The sequence below is a fragment of the Belonocnema kinseyi genome, chromosome 4 (genome assembly GCF_010883055.1).
Source record: "Belonocnema kinseyi isolate 2016_QV_RU_SX_M_011 chromosome 4, B_treatae_v1, whole genome shotgun sequence".
Lineage (NCBI taxonomy): Eukaryota > Metazoa > Arthropoda > Insecta > Hymenoptera > Cynipidae > Belonocnema > Belonocnema kinseyi.
Window position 1 is genome coordinate 67976553 of NC_046660.1, and position 21683 is coordinate 67998235.

A 21683-nucleotide genomic window follows, 5' to 3' on the forward strand; every position below is an offset into this window, starting at 1 on the left:
CAAAACAAAATATTCTACTGGTATGATAAAAGGCTGGACATCGATCGATGTCGTGAGGAGTTTTATCGACGATAGATTTTACACTTTTGCTGACTTTGGTAATTGTTAAAATAGTGCCGTCGTTGTATTGATTTGATCAAATCGCTGGACTTAGCTGCGATTATCAACTCGAGTGTGGAATGGATTTTTAATACTGTACAGTAGTGCGACCATGCCACTGATTTACTTATTCGAAATATGGTTTTAATCCATCGATCAAATTGATTAATGGACACATTTATAATAATTTTACTAGTCAGCATCTAAAAGTACAAGTGCTTTATGATAACGTCGATTTGATTCTGATTTTATACTTTTGTTTAAGTTATCGTTTAATTAAGCTTGTAAGAACTTTACACGGTTTTAAAAATGTTATGACAAAATATATTTGCATGAAAATTATTAACTGGTGTTTATTCTTTATTATCATACTACGTTTTTGTTCCGTTTTAGTCTGTGAATTGTTTTTACTTCATTATTTTCAATATTTTAGACTGTTTGGTGGCATGGTCTAAAGAGAAGAGAATATGGAAACTGGAATAAATAAAGTTGACTGAAAGTTACTATATACTTGGTAGATAATGATTTCGACCTTCAACGCTTTCGTATTTCTTACTGCATACGGATTTATTATTATATATTATATAATTTTATCAATTATTTTAAATTAATATATATATATATATATATGTGTGTGTGTGTGTGTGTGTGTGTGCTTCCATTGCGAATGCATGCATAATTTCTCATGTAATTAACTAAAATTGATTTATCATTATTAGTTTCCATTTCAGCAATTATTTAATTAAAATTTAATTATTAACGAATTATTAACGCTTCTATTTTTCATCGTAAAGTCAAAATTTCTTAAACTCAAAATTTTTGCAACCTTGAAAAGTTAAATCTGTATATTGTTTCATTTCCACAATTTGTAAATAGACATTTAAACAAAAATTTTCTCTACAATATGATATTGCACAATTTATCTTATAATTTAATAACTATTATTAAATTAAATGAATAATCGAATTATTATTGAATCGATTCATAAATAAATAATTATTCAATTAATAAATTATTAATAAACTTCAATTTGAAATTTTCGTAATTAAGTAACTTTTAATTGTAAATTTTTTAAATTGAGGATTCTCAGATTGAATATATTTCGAGTTAAGAGTTTTTAATCTTTTGATTTACATTCAAAATTTCTGCAATGTACAACATTGAGCATTTAAAACTTGATTTTTGTCCTTCAAAACTATAAAATTGTTATCTAGTCTTTTTTAAAAAATAAAGTTTTTAATTTTGAGTTGTATATTTAAAAATTTTTAAATTGAATAATTAAAATTAAATATAAATATAATTAAATAAATCATGACAATTTAATAAGTTGCAATAGTATATTTTCAAAATTCAAGAATGTTTAATGATATCTCTTCAAAATTGTATAAAGTAAAAATTTTAATGCTTCATATCTGAAATTTCTTCAATTATTTAGAAAATTTATAATTTAAAACTTAACTTTTGATCTTCAAAATCATACTAATTTAAGAATGTTGATTTACAAATCTTTAAGACTGAAGAGTTTTTAATTTTAAATCTTCAAAATTAAAGATTTTTAAATTGAAAACCTTTAGAATTAAAGTGTTTATAATTCTAAGAATATTCAATAAAAAATAATGCAAGTTTTAAGTTTTACAATTTCAAATTCTGTAATTTTGATGCTTTATTTTTTAAATTTCTTCAAATTGAAAGGTCAAGTAATTAAAAAATGAGTTTTTATCGTTCTCATTTTCAAAATCATAAATGTCATAAATATTAAAGAATTTTTATTTATTCAGATACTGAAAATCGTTGAAATTGTAGAATTTGCATTCTTAAATCTTCAAAATTGTAAAAGTTCCAATTGCAATTTGATGTTGAAAATTACAATGAAAAACTAAAACAGTTTTGATTTTTGTACATTACAGATCTTTAAATTGCAAATAGCTGAAGAGTTTTTCATTTTGACAATGTAAAATTAAGAATTCTGTTATTTTGATGATTTACATACGAAATTTATCCTCTTTGGAATATTTAGAATTTAAAAGTTGATTTTTGATTTTCAGAATCATAAAAATGATCAATATTTAAGAAATTTGATTGATACATTTGCATATTTAAAATTAAATAGGTTTAAATGGTAAATGTTTCAATTTAAAGAGCCTTTAATTTAAATAATTTATCATTTAATTAAATTAAAATGAAAATTAAATTAAAAGTGTATTAAAACCGATGTAGCTGCTTTAATATTTATTTTAATTTATTGCAATTGATTATATTTTATAGACAAGTCGTCGTAAGGTAACCATCGTAAACCTGAGACATAAATATTATTATTATCATTATATTTTATAGCATACTCCAAGACCCATATAAGAACAGTTTCGGGCGTTGCTTCGCACTGACTTTGCTACTAAATCGTTGTCCTCGAAACGTTAACGGTCAGGGTCGGGTGAACCGTTTCCAAATGGAATGCATAATATTGCGCCATATACTCGACTGAGTACTCGCGCACGGCGGCCCTTCCAAGGCAAGAGTCGCAACTATCTCTTGGCTTGGACTCTGAGAAACCGGCTTCTATGTGACCTAGAGTGTACTTTAAATTGAAGCAAAAAATATTCAACTTGATAATTAGGCAATCAAAATAAGAAAAATATAATAAACGTTATATTTTTCCTGTTCTTAAGGAAAGGGTTTAAGAAAGAACTATTGCTTTAATAAACCTTATTCAGTATTTTCAGTATTCATATATTTTACAAAACTCGATCACTCTTTATGTACAATCTTAGTAATTATATGCTGTGCGTTAACTTCATATTATAATAATTCTAGAATTAACTTAGAATATGGATTGCATTTTCGAACTGTATAATTTCGAACAATTAGTCCAATTACACTTGTTTGCCAGTGCAGTTCGTGTTGTTCCCGAAAGCTTTGATGTGATCAATGAACTTTGAAACGCAAACTCTGGCGAATATTAGCATATAGCACGTAACGATCTCACGCATATATCAAAGAAATTTTATACACTTCCTTATATACAAGACTCGGTACTCAAAGGATAATTTTTGTTTTTTCATAAATTGTCCAAAATATGAAAGGCGAGATGCATTTTAATATTTTGGAAAATCTGTAAATCGGACATTAAAATTAACTTGGAACTTGTTTAATCATTTGAATTTAAGTATTTGCAAACAAATTGGAACTGGTAGAAACGGTCACAAATTTTAAACAAAAAATTGAACGATTCTATTTCAAATCATTTGTAGAGGAAATTAGGTGATACTTAGTTTTCTAATTTGCAAAAAATCTACGATCTTATGCGTATTTGACTTTTGTGTTTTGTTAAAAACACATTTCAGAACTCTTTTAAATGTGTGAATTTTTATTTAAACTTTATTTTATCTGTCGTTATTTTTTATAAGAGTGAGAAAATGCGATTTTATGAAAAAAATCTCCTGCCACAAAAGTTATTGAGCTCGCATACATTTCATAAGATGTCTTCCTTACGAAAGTAAAAATTCAACAAAAATTGGTAACAAATATAAGTGTAGTTTTTTGAGATAATTGACTTTCAATATTTTCATAAATTCCGGAAAAAATTTAAATATCCAAATTCGGGTTTTTTAAACCTGCCTGATTTAAAATGTATTTGGTCAATTTCTTGTTTAAAAATCGAATAATACGATTTTAAATAAATAATAAACTCAGTCTGATTCTCAATAACATCTCAGAATTTTTGAGTTTTCGGTAATAAGCATTTACATTTGTACGACTTATGCTTCTTTTCAGGTAATAATCCATTGATTGAATAGAATGGAAAATCCTAATAGTGTTAATAGACTTTTTTCGTGATTGGAATTTGTCCCACTCTGAGTTGCATCAAATGAGGATTGTTGAGACATCGATGCCAATTGAACAACTGAAAATAAAAAAAGGAAGATGAAGAAAATCATTTTTTTAAATGTGCGATTTTTGGTAAATTTGGCAATTTATATTCCAGGAAAATAACGATGAATTATGCCTCGATTTAGGGAGAAGACGTTTCGGGAAGCAAGTATGGGGGCGCACTAATTGGAAAATTTGCCAATTTCCGCAGGAGTTGCCGGATGTCCAATGAAATTACGAAAAAAGCAATCTTCTTCTCCGGAAAAAATCTTTCTTTATCGATAAGTCTTTTCCAACTGCAGATTTTTAATAATGAGTTTGAAACAAAGTTCTGCCTGATTTTATTAATTTTAATTTTATTGGAAAAAATTATTCAATTTCTAATTTTTACCTGGAATGAGTTTTTCATCTTGAGCGTCATTCCTGGTATATTCGTCAGCTTTATTGGCACCTGCAATTGCAAGAAAAAATCATAAAAATGGTGTTATTGAAATAAAAAAATATTTTATTCACATTGAAATTACAAGTTTGATGTAGATAATCATTGTTCATTAGGGCATAGAGAAAATGTTGAAATTAATCGAATTCAGTTAAGTAAAAAAGTGGTTTGGCATCTAAAAAAAGTAAACAGAATTTGAAATTGGTTGATATCTACAGTTACCTTTTTGAATCAAAAATTTTGTAAATTAGGAATGTTGAGAATTCATACCATTTTACTCGCGGAATAAATAGTTGAATGCACATTTAAAAAACGCTCACATTTTTGTTTTCATTCAACTATAAAATAATGTTTTGTTTCGACGATTCTAACAAAAAATTTTAAGCACAACTTGTAAAATAAAGCTAATGTTCGATTTTTGTTTAGGACAATATTTCATTTAGGAAGGCTCTGATTAATTTTTTAAAACAATTTTTATTTGTGCAATAAAGACTTTTTTCAGATTTCATCGAAAATTATTGGTACGATCACAAGAAGATAAAATAATTAGGTAATATAAAAAAATCAAAAAGGTCATTTAAATTTGATGTTAATTGTTTCAACATTTTTTGCAAATTTGACAACAAATTCGAAATAATTCTGGAATGTGCGGTATTTTTCGTTGTTGAAATATAACTTTTGACTAGAATAATGCAGAAAAATGCAGTTTTTTTCGAATTTCTCAACAAATTTCATGATACTTTTTTCGACAAATTATACAAAATTTTCACATTTTCTAAATAAAATCAACTAATAAGTTAATCGCTTGTGTTGATTTTTTATTTAAATCAAACATTAAAGGTTACTCAGAGAACTGAAAGATAAAAAATGATTTACACAATTAAAAATAAAGTAAATAAATTGTGTAAACCTTTGATTGAAATCGTTTAGTTTATGTTCACGAATGTGTGAATTTTTTAGTTTATCGAAAAAAGTGATTAAACAAAAGGAAATTATTTCAATATTATGGAAAATTGGCGAAAATACCAGAAATGCCAGAATCCTGTTGAATTTGTTGACAAATTTGTACAAACTACATTTGTATGCCTTATTCCATTTAAAAGCTATATTCGAATGTAAAACATAAAAATTGTTTAAACTATTAACGACAAATTGAATCAACCTCTCTGATTTTTTATATTACTTAATTAGTTAATCTACTTGTGAAAGTGCCTATAATTTTTTATGAAATGTGAAAAAGTATTATTTAAATAAATAAAAATTGTTTGAAAATTAATAAAAAATACAAAATAATATTTAATGCCAATGTACCGCAAAATACTTGATTTTCGTTTTTTGATTTTTGGGGCATGCGGGAAGGAAGTGGGGGGGGGTAAAAATGAAAAAATAATACATATATCACATTCGGGGAAATGCTTTCAAGAGGACCCTGTAATTTGAATTCGTTTTATGGAAAATTACGCCAGCCACTCTTATTGAAGTGTAAAAAAAAACGTATTGATTTTTTTTGAACAACCATGAAGTACAGTTAGCTAAATAAAAACGTGTTTCTTGCACATTTTCGAAAAAAGGTAACATTCAAAATTTTCCAAATTTTGTATAATTGTTAACCTAAAATACAGATACTTTATTTAAAAAAATTCGCCGCAATATTTTGGCCGATAGGAGAACATTAAAAAAAAATTATCATAATAAAATTTTTTTTAAATTCGATAACTGAACAGAAGTCATTAAGCTATTCTAACATTTTGTTTGAGTACTTTATTACTAATTTTTAGTTTGAGATATTTTTTTGAATTTAATTAAAATTTGCAATTAATTTTTAAAAAAACAAAAAGCTGTTTTAAGATTTATCCAAATACATCAATTAAGGTCTAACCATTTGATGTACATGAGAAAATTCAATACCACTGCTGCACGCAATTATTGGTAACCGTTATAACGGATGGTCCACCTTTTAGCGGATATTGGGAAAGCTATTGCGGATGTTACAAATTACTTTTTTCACTGTACCCATACAATATTTAAAACTTATTTTGCAATATTTCACTAAAATAACATTTAAATTCATCAGCAATTGTTTGCTTTAATGAAAGTGTATATGAGTTGACTGCCAAAAAGTTTAGCAATTTAGAGAATAATATTTTCGAAAAAAATTGCAAATTGCGTAAAATGTACATATATATATATATATATATATATATATATTAAATTAAGGTTAATTCTAGAAAGCATACAAATATAAACCTAAGAGATCAAGGAATGTATCAGTGTTGGACATGAATTTTATACGTTGCTTAAGGTCGAGTGACAGGACATGCGACTATGAGAAAACAAAGAAATATTTTCAAATATTTTTGATGTTTTGAAAGTGTATGTAGAATAGATGAAAAATAGGTAAAACGAATATTTTGACAATTTATTTGATTTTGATGTCAAAGTTTCAAAAAATCATCTAATTTTATAGCATTCTAAATTAATATGGAGCGTCACTGAACATTGATTAAAAATATTACGCAAAAATAGTGATAAATATTAACTGTTCTTGGGAATCAAAGTTGTTTTATCAATTTTTAATTGTACTCAAATATTTATAAGAATAAAACTAACAGCTTTAGCCTGCATTATGAATAGTTTGGATAATTACACTCAGAAAATGATTTCGCTGAATCAAACAACATTTTGTTGATTCAACCACTGAATACGGTTGCTAAATGGAAAACAATATATTTGATTGAGCCAACTAAATTTTTTGATTGTTTTAACCAATTATTCTGGCAGATAAAGTATAGTCGATATTGGATTTAAGTCCCCTGTATTTAGGCCTTCTGAGAATTGACGCCACGTCGCGGGTATGCATGTGAGAAGCCGCTAGAGGATGTGTGGTGTTCAATCAGTCGTGGCAAACCAGAAGCGTTGTGGTAAGGTGCTTCACCCCAATGGCCTACCTATGTAACTATGCATGACGTTGCGTTACTTCACAAGTGGTGACGTGAGAATAGTGATGTATAAAAGTATGTGATTTACGGTTAAATAACTTCTTTGTATGTCTGGTTATGAAACTGCGTCATGCATCACTCTTTACGCAAAAGTGCGTGTTTTCCACTTAAAGTGTTTTACGAGGTGTTTTGTTGCAAAAAAAGTAATGTGCTTTTGGATGCTGCTCTCTTTGAATAAAATCAATGGCCCGAAAACGTTTTGGATACTTAAGCAGGAAACACATTTATTTTAACGTGTAACAGGAAACTTTCCTCCTTATTTCCGTATAAAAAAAATGATTTTCAGAATCTTTTTTATCACACAGGTGAATTGTCCCCCTGACTGTTTACGTTCGAAGTCCCTGGATTGATGTCCACCGTCAGTTTGAAACCCGACCCTAAATCCAGGATTCATTGTATTTGTTTGATTTAACACACAAATTTGGTTGGGTCAATCCAATCAAATATATTGATGAATCATGGGGATGGCTTCTAATTAGAAGCATACTAAAAACTGGAAATTCTTTCAAATCTTTTAAACACTATGGAGATCACTTTAAATTCTTGGAGATTCACTATCATCTTTTTAAACTCCTGAAATCGCTAAAAGTTCTCGAAATTCCATTTGAATGATTTAAAATCTCTCTTAAGTGGGTTAAAATTCTCGAAATTATGAGCAATATTTAAAAAGATTAAGGGACCCATTGAAATCCCTTTAAAATTCCCTGAAATCTAACGAAATCCTCTAAAATCCGTGGGTATACTTTGACATGTTTTGAAATCTCATAAAAACCCGATAAAGTCCTTAAAACCCTTTAAAATATTTGCAAAGCAGTTGAAATCTGATAGAATCTTTCGAAATCGTATAAAATCTCTTAAAAACAATTTAAATCTTCGAAATTCCATTCAAGCACCCTGATATCCTAAAACAATCGTGAAAATACTTTACTATCTCTTGAAATCACTATAATTCCCAGTGGCGTGGCTAGGGGGTGGGGCGAAGGGGACCTTTGTCTCGGGCGCAAACGCTTGGTGGCGGCAAAACGATCTTTAAAATAAATACAGATTTGAGAATAATTGGTGGCAAATTCTTTTTGGCCCCAGACGGAAAATTTCGTAGCCACGCCACTGAGAATTCCTTTGAAAATTTCGTAAATCTCTGAACATTTCTTAAATAATTTGAAATATATTAAATATATATATATATATATATTGAAATATATTGAAAACAATTGGAGTCCCTGGAAATCTCTTGAAATCTCTTTATATCTGTGGAAAATTCATGAAATTCTGTGAGATTCTGTAAAACCTTTCCAAATCTTAAAAATTGCGTAACATTTTTGAAATCCCATACAAGTTCTTAACAACCTCTTAAATTTGATAAGTATCCTCAAAATTCCGTTAAATATTACGAAATCCTCTAAAGTCCTTGCTATAATTTGGATTTGAAATCTCTTAAAATCCCCGTGAAATATTTGACATCACTTTAAATGTCTTGAAATCTATTGAAATCAATTGAAAGTCTTTAAATCTAAACAAATTCGTGAAAATATTTCAGTTTCAGTATGTCCCGAAATCCCATGAATTCTTTTGAAAGTTTTGGAAATCCCTTAGAATTCTTAAAATATGTTCAAAATCTTTTTAAATCTTCGAAATTTTATTTAAATCTATTTAAAATAATTGAGGAGCCTGGAAATCCTTTGAGATCATTTAAAATATGTGGTGATCCAGTAAAATCATTTCAAATTTGGTGAAACCCTCTGAAATCTTAAAAATTACTTGAAATCTTCAAAATCCCATAAAAATCCTTAAAAAGCTCTTAAAATTGATTAAAAAAATGATGAAAAAAAATGCCTCGACTTGAGTTCGACTTGAATTGCCCCCAGTCAAGACATTCTGAAGTCGAAAAGTTCGACTTGAGCATGTCTCAGTTTTGAGACGAAGCCAGACTTCAAGTTATGCCTTGGAGACAAGTTTTTGTGCCTTGAAGACAAGTTTTTATGTCTTGAAGACATAAATTTATTTCTTGAGTCGAATTGTTATGACTCCAACACGTGCGGTTTATAACTTCGAGCGTATACCTGTCCTAACAAAAAGGGTAATTCTAGCAGTCATAAAAGCTAATCTTTGTTGATGGTTAAACAATCTTGTATATTTTTATACAATATTGGGATCTGAAATACTCGAATACGCTACCTGGTGACAGAATCAGAAAGCCGTGAGCATAGGTAAATTTTGACGGGAAGTATAGGCGAATATGCGAAAATAATTTTTCTAAAGGTTTTACAGTGTTTTTACAGTGAAACCGGGCAAAAAATAAAAAGTTACAAATAAAATAAATTAAACTTTATCAATGGAGTCTTTGCCACGAAAATTGAAGGGCAAAGTGTTTGGTTGCTCTTCTACTGCTCGAAAGCATGAAACTGTTCGGTTTTTTTGAAATGTACATAAACTCCTATTTAAAAAAAATATGAAGAATCCTGTAGTACATTTACAGCATTTGCTGATAGTATGGATCGAGAAATAAAACAGAATAAAGTAAAACATGCACGAAATTCTAATGGATTATCAAGCTTGTTCCACTGTCAATAAAAAATTTTGAAGAAAAAGTTATAATCATCATTAAGTATTTATTGTTTTTATTCTTCAATAATTTTTCAGCATTCCGAGTAAAAATAATCGAAGCAGATTCTAAATAAAAATATTATTTTAGGTACAAATACATCAACATAACCTCAAATCTGAAGAATGTTACTGCTGATAAATGACAAATATTAGTCATTTCAAGTTGATATAAATTAAATTTTGCATTGAAATGTCGATAGTTAATAGTACATTTTAAATATTTATGAGAGGAAAAAACTGAATAATTTAGTATTTAGACAACAAAAGTTTTTAAATTGGAAGTTTGCAAACAAAATGCAATAATGGAAACTGAAGTTTCATTTTCCACCTCTTTTACCCAAAATAGAATGTGTTCGTCCTGCACGTAAAATTCTTTCCCCTTCTACGAAGATTCTACATGCCGGTGTAGATTTTGTGAAATCACAAATTGGAGCTAGGGTGAGTGATCCAGTGGCTGAACAGTCACCAGTGAATGAACACTAATGCGAAAAATATAGAAATATAACCTTTCAAAGTTAAAGTCTTTATGAATTTCTATATATTTGAAATCTTGAAGCAATTTTGAAGAGTTTAACATACAATTCATTGCAGTAAATTCTTTTAAATAATTTAAAAAAATTCTTGAATCTGAAGCATCATCGATTATGGTGCGTGATGGTGAGAAAGTCGTCGACCACTATAAGGTACGTGCCTAAGCAACTCCTTGTTTACACTGCTTTTACAAAAAAATTCTTTACCTTTTCTGTATCAAAGTTGTGCTGTTATAGCTGTAAGATATTATTATTATTATTATTCAATTTCCCACAAGGTTTTTTCACAAAAAGTACGTTTTTTTTTTAATAAATGAGTGTTCACGTACTGGACCTTTTTAATTGCCCGTGTTCCAGTGAACGAACGCTGTGTTCATTTATTGGAGCAAAACTTTCACCCCGCAGGTCCAGTGAATGAACAGCAGGTGACGGAGACCTGGCTGTTGTTTCGTTACATATAAATAAGCTTCTTTCAATTAATGTGACTATAAATATCGAAGCTATAAATATAAACTATAAATATATATGGTTTAAATGTATATTTTTGTAGTTAGAACATCAAAAAAGTACGCACGAACTAAACTAAAAGTAAGGCAACTTTGAGGTTAGAAATGTAATGCTTTTTTGCATTTAGAAAACGTTGTTTAACTATAAAAAACATTAATTCGTGCTAGGTACTACTGTGTACTAGTCAATATATATTTATAAATGTTTAAAGAATTTCCATTTTTACAACACTGTGATTTATAATTGTATTTGCTAATTTAAACTAAAGCAACATAGTAAGGTGTTGTATTACAAATTTTATGTGTCCTAAAAATCGCAGTTTTCTATTGTAGTCACTAGATAAGAGTTTTCTATTTTTAAACGAAAAGTTGTATTTTTTGTAAGATTAAAAGAACTGATAGAAATGTTTCAAAAATAAATATTGCAATAAAAAATGAGGAAAAGTTAACCTAGTTCTGTGTTCAATTTTTCTATTCCCTCTTTTCTTTATATTTAAATGTCTTGTAGTTTTTATTGAAATAATATATTTAATGAATTTCGCAACGCTTTCTAATATTTTACATTGTTTAATTGCTCAGTTTGTAATGTACCTATGTAATTTTATACCCAAATCCTAATTCTAATTTGTAGTGATTATAGTGTTCATTCACTGGTTCTCTGCTGTTCATTCATTGGCTCACAGTGTTCATTCACTGGTGTTTTCGTTAGATTTTCACTATTTAATTCTTTTTTATAAAGCTTTTTGGTAAAAACAAGATTTGTTTATCGGATTATGAAATTTCAAAAGTTTTGTAACAATAATCAATTATTATAACGTCAAATGGACTAGTTGTAATCTGTGATTTCCTTCAGTGTTCATTCACTGGGTCACTCACCCTACTGTTATTTTAATTTTCAAGGTTGAAGACTAATTTTCAATGTTTTTACATGAGTCTTATGAGACGTCTACCTACTGTCGCCGGCCATATTGCTTTTGCCGCTAGTGGTGCCCTCAAGATTTCAGATCCCAATATGTATTAAATCAACTTACTCACGGATTGTTATTTGTATTATGCTTGTTTCATGATGATACCGAAAATGTTGTTTGTTTTTACGTATTTCTAACGGCTTAGGAGATCCGTCTAGAAAGTTACCATTTTTATTTTTTAGAAGAAAATTTTTAAGGGACATACTTGTTCAGACCCACCGATTCTGAGTTTTAAAATTAAACTTAACTAATTTAATGATTAGAAATTTTTCATTCATCAATTTTAATCTCATTTATGAGCCAAAAAAGGTTCGATAATCTGAGCCAAGACGAGGCTCGTCTTGAGTCCACCTGTCGTGGTCATAAAAGTAAGACGAAGGCCTATGTCTCGACTCAGTTTGTAGACGCAGCCAGACATCGATGTCTTGGAGAAGAACTCAAGACATAACCAAGTCGAACTCATGTCAAAGCATTTTTACTTGGGATATGACCAAATATTATGAGATTTCTTAAAATCTTTCAAATCACTTTAAAATTCATTGAAATATCACGAAATCATCTAAAATCCGCGGATATACTTTGAAATGTTTTAAAATCTCTAAAAATGTTCCCAAATTCCATGAAATAACTCAAACACCTTTAAATCCCTGCAAGTCCGTTAAAATCCGTTAAAATCTTTCCAAACAGTTGAAATCCTGTGAAATCTTCTGAAATCTTATAAAATCCCTTTAGAGCCGTTTAAACATTGAAAATCCCATTTAAATCGTTTGATATCCTTCAAAATTTCTGAAAATGTTTGAAAAAGTACTTAATTTATAACAATATTTTTAAAATAATTGATCTCTGGGAAATCCCTTGAAATCGCTTAAAATCCATGGAAATCTCTTGAAATTAAAATTGGCCAAAATATTTGATATTTCGTGAAATATTTCGAAATATTACAGTACTCCCTGCAATCTTTGAAATCCCTTTAAAATTCATTGAAATCTTATGAAATCCTCTAGGATCCGTGGCGATATACTTTAGAATGGTTTGAAACTTCTTTAAATCCCTTTAAATCTCTTGAAGTTATTGAGAACCATTAAAATCTTTGAACATCCGCTGAAATGAAAGCAACGAAATCCCATTTGAATCCCATGATATCGTTAAAAATTCGTGAAAATACTTCAGTATCTCTTGAAATCACGTGAATTCCCTTAAAAATGTTGTAAATCTCTTAAATTTTGTTGATCATTTAAATATTCCTTCATATCCTAGGAATTCTGTGGATATCCTATCATAATATTTTGAAATATATTTTAAACAATTAAAGTCCCTTCTTTCAATCCCTTTAAAACGATTGAGCTTCCTGGAAATCCTTTGATAACCTTTAAAAATGGTAAATTCCTTAAAATTGGTTGAGATTCCATAAAACATTTTAAAATCATTAAAATCGCTGCTAATCCTTGAAATTCCATAAAAATCACATAAAACGGTTAAAAACCTTGAAATCTTTAACAATCCTTTAAAATTCCTTGAAATCTTCAAAATCCCTAGGAAGCTTTCCGAATCTCTTAAAACCCCTTAAAATATATTAAAATCTTTTATGCGCCATTAAAATTCCTCGAAATCCCTTAAAATATTCAGAATTCCTTTGAAATTTGCATGTTTTGAAATCTTATAAAACCTTTTAAATCCCGCGAAATGATCAAAACTCCGACGAATCTCTCAAAATTCGTTAAAATTCGTTAAAATTCTTTTTAAATTGCCGAAATCTCTTTAAAATACACGATTTCAAAGGATTACAGACTCTTGATATCCATTACATTTTAGTCCCATCTGTTCTTTTTTCGAGAAAACCTTGACTTTGTCTGAAAATTGTGGACATGCATAATGTCCATAATTTTCAGACAAAGTCAAGGTTTTCTCGAAAAAAAAACCAAAAAAAAAAACAGATGGGATTAAAATGTAATGGATATCAAGAGTCTGTAATCCTTTGAAATCGTGTATACCCCCTTGAAATCTCGTATACAGTGAAAATAATTGATATATTCTTGATATATATTAAGTAAAAAATATAGAATATCACGTAAGACGAGTAGGGGTGGCGCTCACAAAATTCTTATGAATTCTTACAAAAGGGGGTTTAAAATTTTTAAAATCATCCTTATGCAATGAATGAACTAACTTAAGCGAAAATTTGCGAATCTAAAATATTTAACAGAAGGTGTTAATGTTATTGAACAATTGTTCATTTTAAATTTGTAGGTTGGGACAGATGCGTGTCCGAATATTTTGCGTAATTTTTTATTTATAATTTCTAAATAATAATTAAATAATAATTTCTAAATTTCTAAAACTATATTATAAAATGATGTATAATCAATTTTTTCTATTGGATACTTAGAAGCCTTTCAAGAAAAAGTATGCCCTATTTTCCATTTTTCTTTTTCTTGATACTTTTCAATCTTCTGAAGGATGCGAAGTTAAATTGATTTTTTTCATGACAATGTTTTCTTTGTAAAAACTTTGTTCTCTATACAATTCGAGAACAAAGTGAAAAGTTTTCTACTTACGTGATTCTTCTGTTGTGAATATCGCAAGTTTTGATGGTTTGCTCCATCCGTCACGATTTCTCGATAATACCAAAGCTTCGTAGTAGGTTCCTTCCTGTAGACCCGTGAGGTTAAAAGATCGCGAATGTAGCGGGCCAATAGCGTCGTTTCCGCTCGGGATAAACAATTTAACCCATTCTTCACCCTTCTGATCACAGGAAATGAGTTAAATTAGTGAGATACAATCTTATTCTGCACTCCTAATTTAAATCAGTCAACTTTCGATGGATTTAATTATTCAAGAATCCTTTGATTAAAAAATTATTCATATATACTGACAAAACAGTCATTGTAATAAATAAGTCAGTAAATACTGCTGAGTAAATCATACAGCTACTTGCAATGACTGATTTTCAGTCAATTTAAGTGACTCATTTTTTCCACTATAATAAAAAAGTCAAGCAGGTTCTACTTTTAATCAGTGAAAGTTACAGTTTAGATGATTAAATAATACTAATTCAGTCAGTGGACGTTACCGATTGGATCGTTTAAATTAACTGACTCATCAGTGGAAATCACAAAGGATACTATTGAAAATTACTGATTACATCAATGAATCAAACTGAATGATTTGAAAAGTCACTTTTGACTGTTTTTCATTCGTCGAATCTTAACTATTTGAAAGAGTCACAACTGACTGCGAGTCAGTAAATTTTGAGCTATTAAAATAATTCGGATGAGGCAACTGACAAATGAGTCAAAAGTTAAATTAGTAAGATAAAATTTTATTTTGTACTCTAAATTTAAATTAGTCAAAATTTTATGGATTTAATTAATGAAGAATGCTTTGAGTGAAACATCATTACTTTGACTGTAAAAACAGTCGTTCGAACAATTAAATCAGTCAATATTTCTGATTGGATCATTCAGTCACTTAAAACGACTGATATTCAGCCAATTCAAGTGACTATGACTGATCCATATGATGCGGATTTGATGATTTAAAAATTAGTCAAAAATAAAATGATGAACCTATAAACAAAAATATAAATTTTTAACAAAGTAGTTAAAATTTCAAACGATAAAAGATCATATTTTAACTAAATACATCAATTGTGAATCAAAATAGCGGAATTTGCTACTAAAAACGATAATTGAAAAAAAATGGTTTAGTTAAATTTTCAGTCAAAAGAATTAATTTTTAACCAAAACAACTAATGAAATACAGCGAAATTTAAACAAAAAAGATGAATTTTGAACAAAATAGTTTAATCCTCAACCAAAGAGTTGAATTTTAAAATAAATAAATCAATCGATTTTCAATAAAAAATGAAAGAATTGCGATTTCAATTAAAAAATTTTATTTTTAAAAAACAATTATGGGAAAAAGTTAAATTTTCACCAAAAAAGAAATGAAAATTCAACTAAAATGACTAAAAAAGTTAATTTTGTATCGAAGTAGTTCAACTTTTAACCAAGTAGTTGAATTTTCAATAAAAAATATCAATTTTAAATGAAAAAATCTAATACTTGATATTCAAAATTAAAAGTATTTTAATTTTTAATGATAAACATTTAAATTTAAGCAAATGAATAAATTTTGAACCAAGAAGATTTTTTTTCTACCAATAAAGACGAATTGATCTAATGCGTAAATTTCAATTCGTTAGTCAGCCAGTTATGGTTAATTTCAATAATTTACAAAAATGTAGGAATTTAATAAAAAATTTGAATGTAGAAATAATTGTATTATTTGATTATAGCAGAAAACTGAGTCATTTCTATTGCCTAAACATCAGTTATTTCTGGTGATTATTTAATTCAGTCAGCAACATTGTCTCACCTTCTATCACCTGTCTCACCTTGTATCTGCGAAACCAGAATTGGTATTCGATGATTGAACTGTAACTATCCACCTCCCAGATGAAATTGTAAGCCGTCTTAGAAATTGGATGTGATTCTTTTTTAAAAACAGCCAGGTTCGCTACTGCTGATAATTCGATAACAGCTTCTGCAGAGCCTTGAGAATTTGTTGCATTACAGTGATAGTGACCATAATCTTTTGAGACAACTTGCCTTATGATTAAACTATAAATATTCTCATTATTCTGTTTCACTATCCTTGGCGAATTTGGTACTTTGTTGTCCTTAAAATTCCACTCAACCTGCAATTAAGTAATTTAAGGATTCGGGTTAATTTCTTGTTATAAATGCCTACAAACATTATTAGAGAGTGTGTTTTTGCGTCTGAAAGCGGCAACATCGGTGGATCAGCGTAAACAATTGTCAGATAGATACCTATTTCAGATTTTCAACTACAAAAAAAAAGCTATAACATATTCCGGAAAAAGCTCTCTGCCCAAACTAGTATAATTGCCTTCAGATTATGTGGTAAATATATTAGGTTCAACAATTCATCTTTTTAGACGTATAGTAGATGAAGCGAAACCGAGACTTGTTTGAAGCGCCTTAATGCCATTAAGGTAATTCCATTATCTTCTCTTGCAAAATTCAAACTATTTCTAAGCTAGTTTATCATTATCACATTTTTAGCTTTACAATCATTGAAGGGGAAACAATTCCTAAAAATTTGATCCAGCGGGGATAGATCAGTCTTGATTATGTCATGGATTACCTCTATATATACAGAATTACTCTGGATTGCATTTGATTACTCTGGACTTTATTATATTATGGTGGAAATACTTTGGTGGATTACTTTTTGACAAAATTGTTGAATATTTTGCAAACTAAATGAACTTTAAACCAAACAGTTTAATTGTCTTACCAAGAAGATAAATTTTCTATCAGAAGTGGAATAGTTAAATTAAATTGTTAAATTTTGAGTTAAAAAATTGATTTTCAACTAAACAAGAAACAAATTTTCTACAAAACAGTTCAATTTTTCATGAAAATGTTTACATTTTTTGCAAAAAATATCAATTTTCGAGCAACAAGGTTAATTTTATTTCAAGAAAGGAGGATTTTTAACAAAGTACATGACTTTTCAACCAAATGCAGTGAAACTTTTTTATTGTCCCGATTTTGGAGCTGGAATTGGGTGGGAACTAACTCATTATAGCCTGCTCCGCTTTTTGTTTGTTCTCGCCTGAGTGATAGCCGCAGAACGCGCACACCATGCGCAGCTCCTGTTACAACCACATGAGGCGCGGCGTCAATTCTTAGAAGGGCTATAGAAGGGAGGGCTATTCAAGAGTTTCACTGTAGTTGAATTTTCAACGAAATGGTTAAATTTTCAACCCAACTATTTTTAATTAAAATCATGAATCTTCTACAAGAAAAATGAATTTTTAACAAAATGGTTCAACTTTAAACCAACTAGTTTAATTACAAATGGAAAATGAAACAGTTAAATTTTCAGTTAAAAAAATTGATTTTTAGCAAAAAGAAACGAGTTTTCAAAAAAAAAAAAAAAGAATCATATACCAAAGCAGTTAAATTTTCAAAAAAATACGAAATTTCAACTGAACAGTTGAATTTTTAATAAAAAAAGTACATTTACAAAACTGTTGAATTTTCTATGAAGTAGAATAGTTTTTATACAAATAATCCCACTTTTAACCAAAAACAAGAAATTTTAATTGAGAAGATTAATTTCCAACCGAAAGATGAATTTCCAACCAAATAGTTGAGTTTTCAACTGAAATGATGAATCTTTGAATGAAGTTGTTTATTTTTAGTTAAAAAGTATACTTTAAACCAAAAAACGACGATTTTTCAACGAAAAAGAATATTTTTCGACCGAAAGTATGAATTTTCCACCAAATATTATGAATTCTTAATGAAAAATAAAATATTCTATACTATATATTAATTAACAAAGATTTTAATTTTAAATAAAAAACAGTTCAAGTTGAATAAAATACGAATGTTCATTAAAATACATAGTTGAATGCTCAACCAAATAGGATACATAATTATTCACAAAATCGTTTTATTTTTAACATAGTAAATTAATTTCCAACCAAACAGTCGAATTTTATGCCAAAACATAAATTCGTACCCAAGAAGAATAATTTTCTACTGAAATAGACGGATTTTTAACCAAAAAGTTGAATTTTTAAGAAAGTCGTTCACTCAAATGTAGGTAAATTTTTAAACCAATAACAATTAAACTTATAGCAATAATTAATAAAAAAATAATAATAAAAGAATAAATTGTTTTCAACAAAATACATGAATTATAAAAAAATTAATTCTCATCAAAAAATCTAATATTCTACCCAAAAAAATGACTTACAAATAGTTCTTGAATTTTCTATGAAGAGGAATAATATTTAACCAGATAAGTTAAAATTTTTTTTAGGAAAAAAACGTATTCTTAACCAAAAAGATAAATTTTCTAAAAAGAAGCCTAATTTTCTATTAAAAAAAACTCAATTTTAAAAGTATACATGACTTTTCATATGAGAAAGACAGTTTTTGGCCAAAGGTGAAATATTTTAATTTTTATTTAAAAAAATGCATTTTAAGAAGAAAAAAAATGAATCTTAACAAAACAGTTAAATTTTCGACCAAAGAAAAGAAGTTTCTACTAAAATAGTTAAATTTTCGTACGAAAAAGAAAAATTTTTCTACAAAACAGTTTATTTTTCAAAAAAATGATTTTTCAACAACATTTTTAATTTTCTCCAAAGTAGATTAATTGTTCAGGAATTCGTTCAATTTTAAACCAAAATCATGAATTGTCAACGAAGAATATTGATTTTAAACCAAAATCCTGAATTTTCAATGAAGAATATTGATTTTCTACCGAAAAGACGAATCTTCAACCTGAATTACTCCGAATTATCCGGATTACTTCAGACTACAATTGGATTACTTCGAATTAAAAATGTATTACCCTAGATTAGAAATGTATCACTATGGGCTACAAATGGATTACGCCGGATTACAAATTTATTACTTTTGATTACAGGTGGATTATTCCGTGTTGCAAGTGTATTATTTCGGCTTTTAAGTGTGTTACTTCGAAATATTGGAAATACACCGAATTACTTGAATAACCCCGACTTACAAGCGGCTTACACCGGATTATACAACAAAATAGATCGTAACTGAACTTTAAAAAAATTTCAAATTGAAACAGTTAAAATTTTTAATTATATTTAGTAATCTTATTACATATTATTTTTGTTTTAATGTTAAATTTTTGAAATAATATATTAAATAGTAGCAAAAAAGCATGTCTAATTTTCAACTTATGACGGCAAATAACATGTCAAACTTACTCTAATTTTCATCTTATTAAGACAAGTAACGCATCTTTGGCATCACCAAAAAACGCAGATTTCAAACCTCATATTTCTAAATTACTAATTTATTTTATTTCTTATTAGTTCAAATGACTTCTAATTGCAAGGGTCGATGGCCGCGTCTGACGATCCGTCAGCGATGAAATGGGCTTTCTTCTCAAAGAGAAAAGGAATGTAATTGGATAGATAATGTTTGTAGTTACTATATAACTGGCGATGCCCTTTTTATCGCCGCCTACTTGCTTGCTCGCTCTGCCCCCTCTAAAATCAATACCACCCCCCACAAAATTTTCCCTCATGTAGCTGAGGGATCGCCAGACGCTGTCACCAACATTTGCCATTAGGTAAACTACTCGCAAGGATCTGCGATAGCGCAAGTAGACGGCGCTAAAAAGGGCATAGCCCAATATATAGTAACTACATATATTTTATATATCCAATTCTATCCCTTTCTACTCTGGCGATCAAATAGACACTGACCCTATGTAACTAGTTTCTTGAAATTGGAATTTATCAATTTACTAGTATCATTGTACAGTACTGAGCATTCTACACATGCAGGACTTTGAATAATGGTCAAAGGGTGTAAGTGGAAATGATTGTTTGGAATTCAGGAGCAGCTTTGTGTTGGCAATATAATTTATTGAGTTAGTCTCTCTACTGGTATATATCTCACCTTCGCCTCGGGCCAAGCACTGACCCTGCAATCAAGCTGAACACGAATCCCTGGAGATGCATGTATCCAAGTCTTCCTTGCTTCGATTATCGGCTTATCTGTTGGAATTAAATTAATGCAATCGAATTAATGTCATTGCGAATAGTATCCTTTTTCATTAATTGTAAACTTTTAGATACAAATTATTGCGAAGCTAAAAGTCTGAAATTCGTCGCTCGCGTTCATTTTTTACGAGATCTTAAAATATACACGCTTTTCCAGGAAGCTACGTGTTAGTCGAATAGCCGCCGCAAAAAGAACATTAACATGTTTGTAAATCGTTTGTTTTGTTCTGGATTAGATAGAATAGATATATTGACATGTGTTTTTTTAAATGCAGCTATAATGATAACCAGAGCAACATATCGACAGATAGTATCGGAACACTAACCAATTAACGTATTACAAAATTAGCATTTATTTTGAAAGATGATAGCTTGCGTTAAATGAGCCTTAATTGAAGTAATTTTGCCTTGTGGGTATTTAACAGATCGAATTGGGATTACCAGTTACAGCTGGTAAAACTGACTAGATAAATATTACAATAAATTTAAAATTCAGTTAATTTTTCGGTTGAGGTAGCTTCCATTTTAATGAACTTGCAAAAAATGTTAATTAAATGTCCATTCATCAAATTTCAATTTTAATTTCAATCAAAACTGTCGGTTGACTTTCAGACGTAAGCAAAATAATCATTCGACAGCTTGAAGTCAACAATTCGAAATTTAACGTAAGCTGTTCAAAATGTTTTTCGTTTTAAAACACTTTAGGAAAAAAATCTAATTTAAAAGTGCAGTCGAGTTATCGCTTAAATTTTAATATTTGTGAAGTAATTCTTTAAAAATACAATACGAGTATTGTAAACTTGATAGATCTGCACGTGAATAGCTGTGAGGTGGCGACACGGTTGATTTTGAAATTATAATATATGATGTATTTTAGAATTACACTTTATTTTGTAATAAACATCCATTACTGTTTTGGCAGTTCACACGCGACATTTTTTACAGCGTGTCCGCCTAAGAAGTTAGATGATATTGTATTACTGTACTATACGGTAGCGAGACATGGACTTATCAAGAAAAAGATAAGAGTAAAATTAACGCAATTGACATGAGATTCATGCGTATAATAAGCGGGAAATCC

At 28.8% G+C, this 21683-nt stretch overlaps 1 protein-coding gene across 2 annotated transcripts in view; it reads right to left on the reverse strand.

Moving 5' to 3' along the window:
- Positions 1–2791: 2791 nt before the first annotated feature.
- Positions 2792–21683, reverse strand: part of LOC117171258 (hemicentin-1-like) — a 109745-nt gene continuing 90853 nt past the window's right edge. The window contains exons 6-10 of one of the 2 annotated variants that reach the window (XM_033358382.1): positions 20499–20596; positions 16409–16711; positions 14568–14751; positions 4358–4417; positions 2792–4000 (exon numbers count right to left, since the gene is read on the reverse strand). In XM_033358382.1, coding sequence (XP_033214273.1) covers positions 3867–4000; positions 4358–4417; positions 14568–14751; positions 16409–16711; positions 20499–20596 — 779 coding nt within the window. In that variant the 3' untranslated portion in view covers positions 2792–3866. Of the gene's footprint in view, positions 4001–4357; positions 4418–14567; positions 14755–16408; positions 16712–20498; positions 20597–21683 lie in introns of both variants that reach the window. The other variant, XM_033358381.1, reaches the window with a different exon arrangement.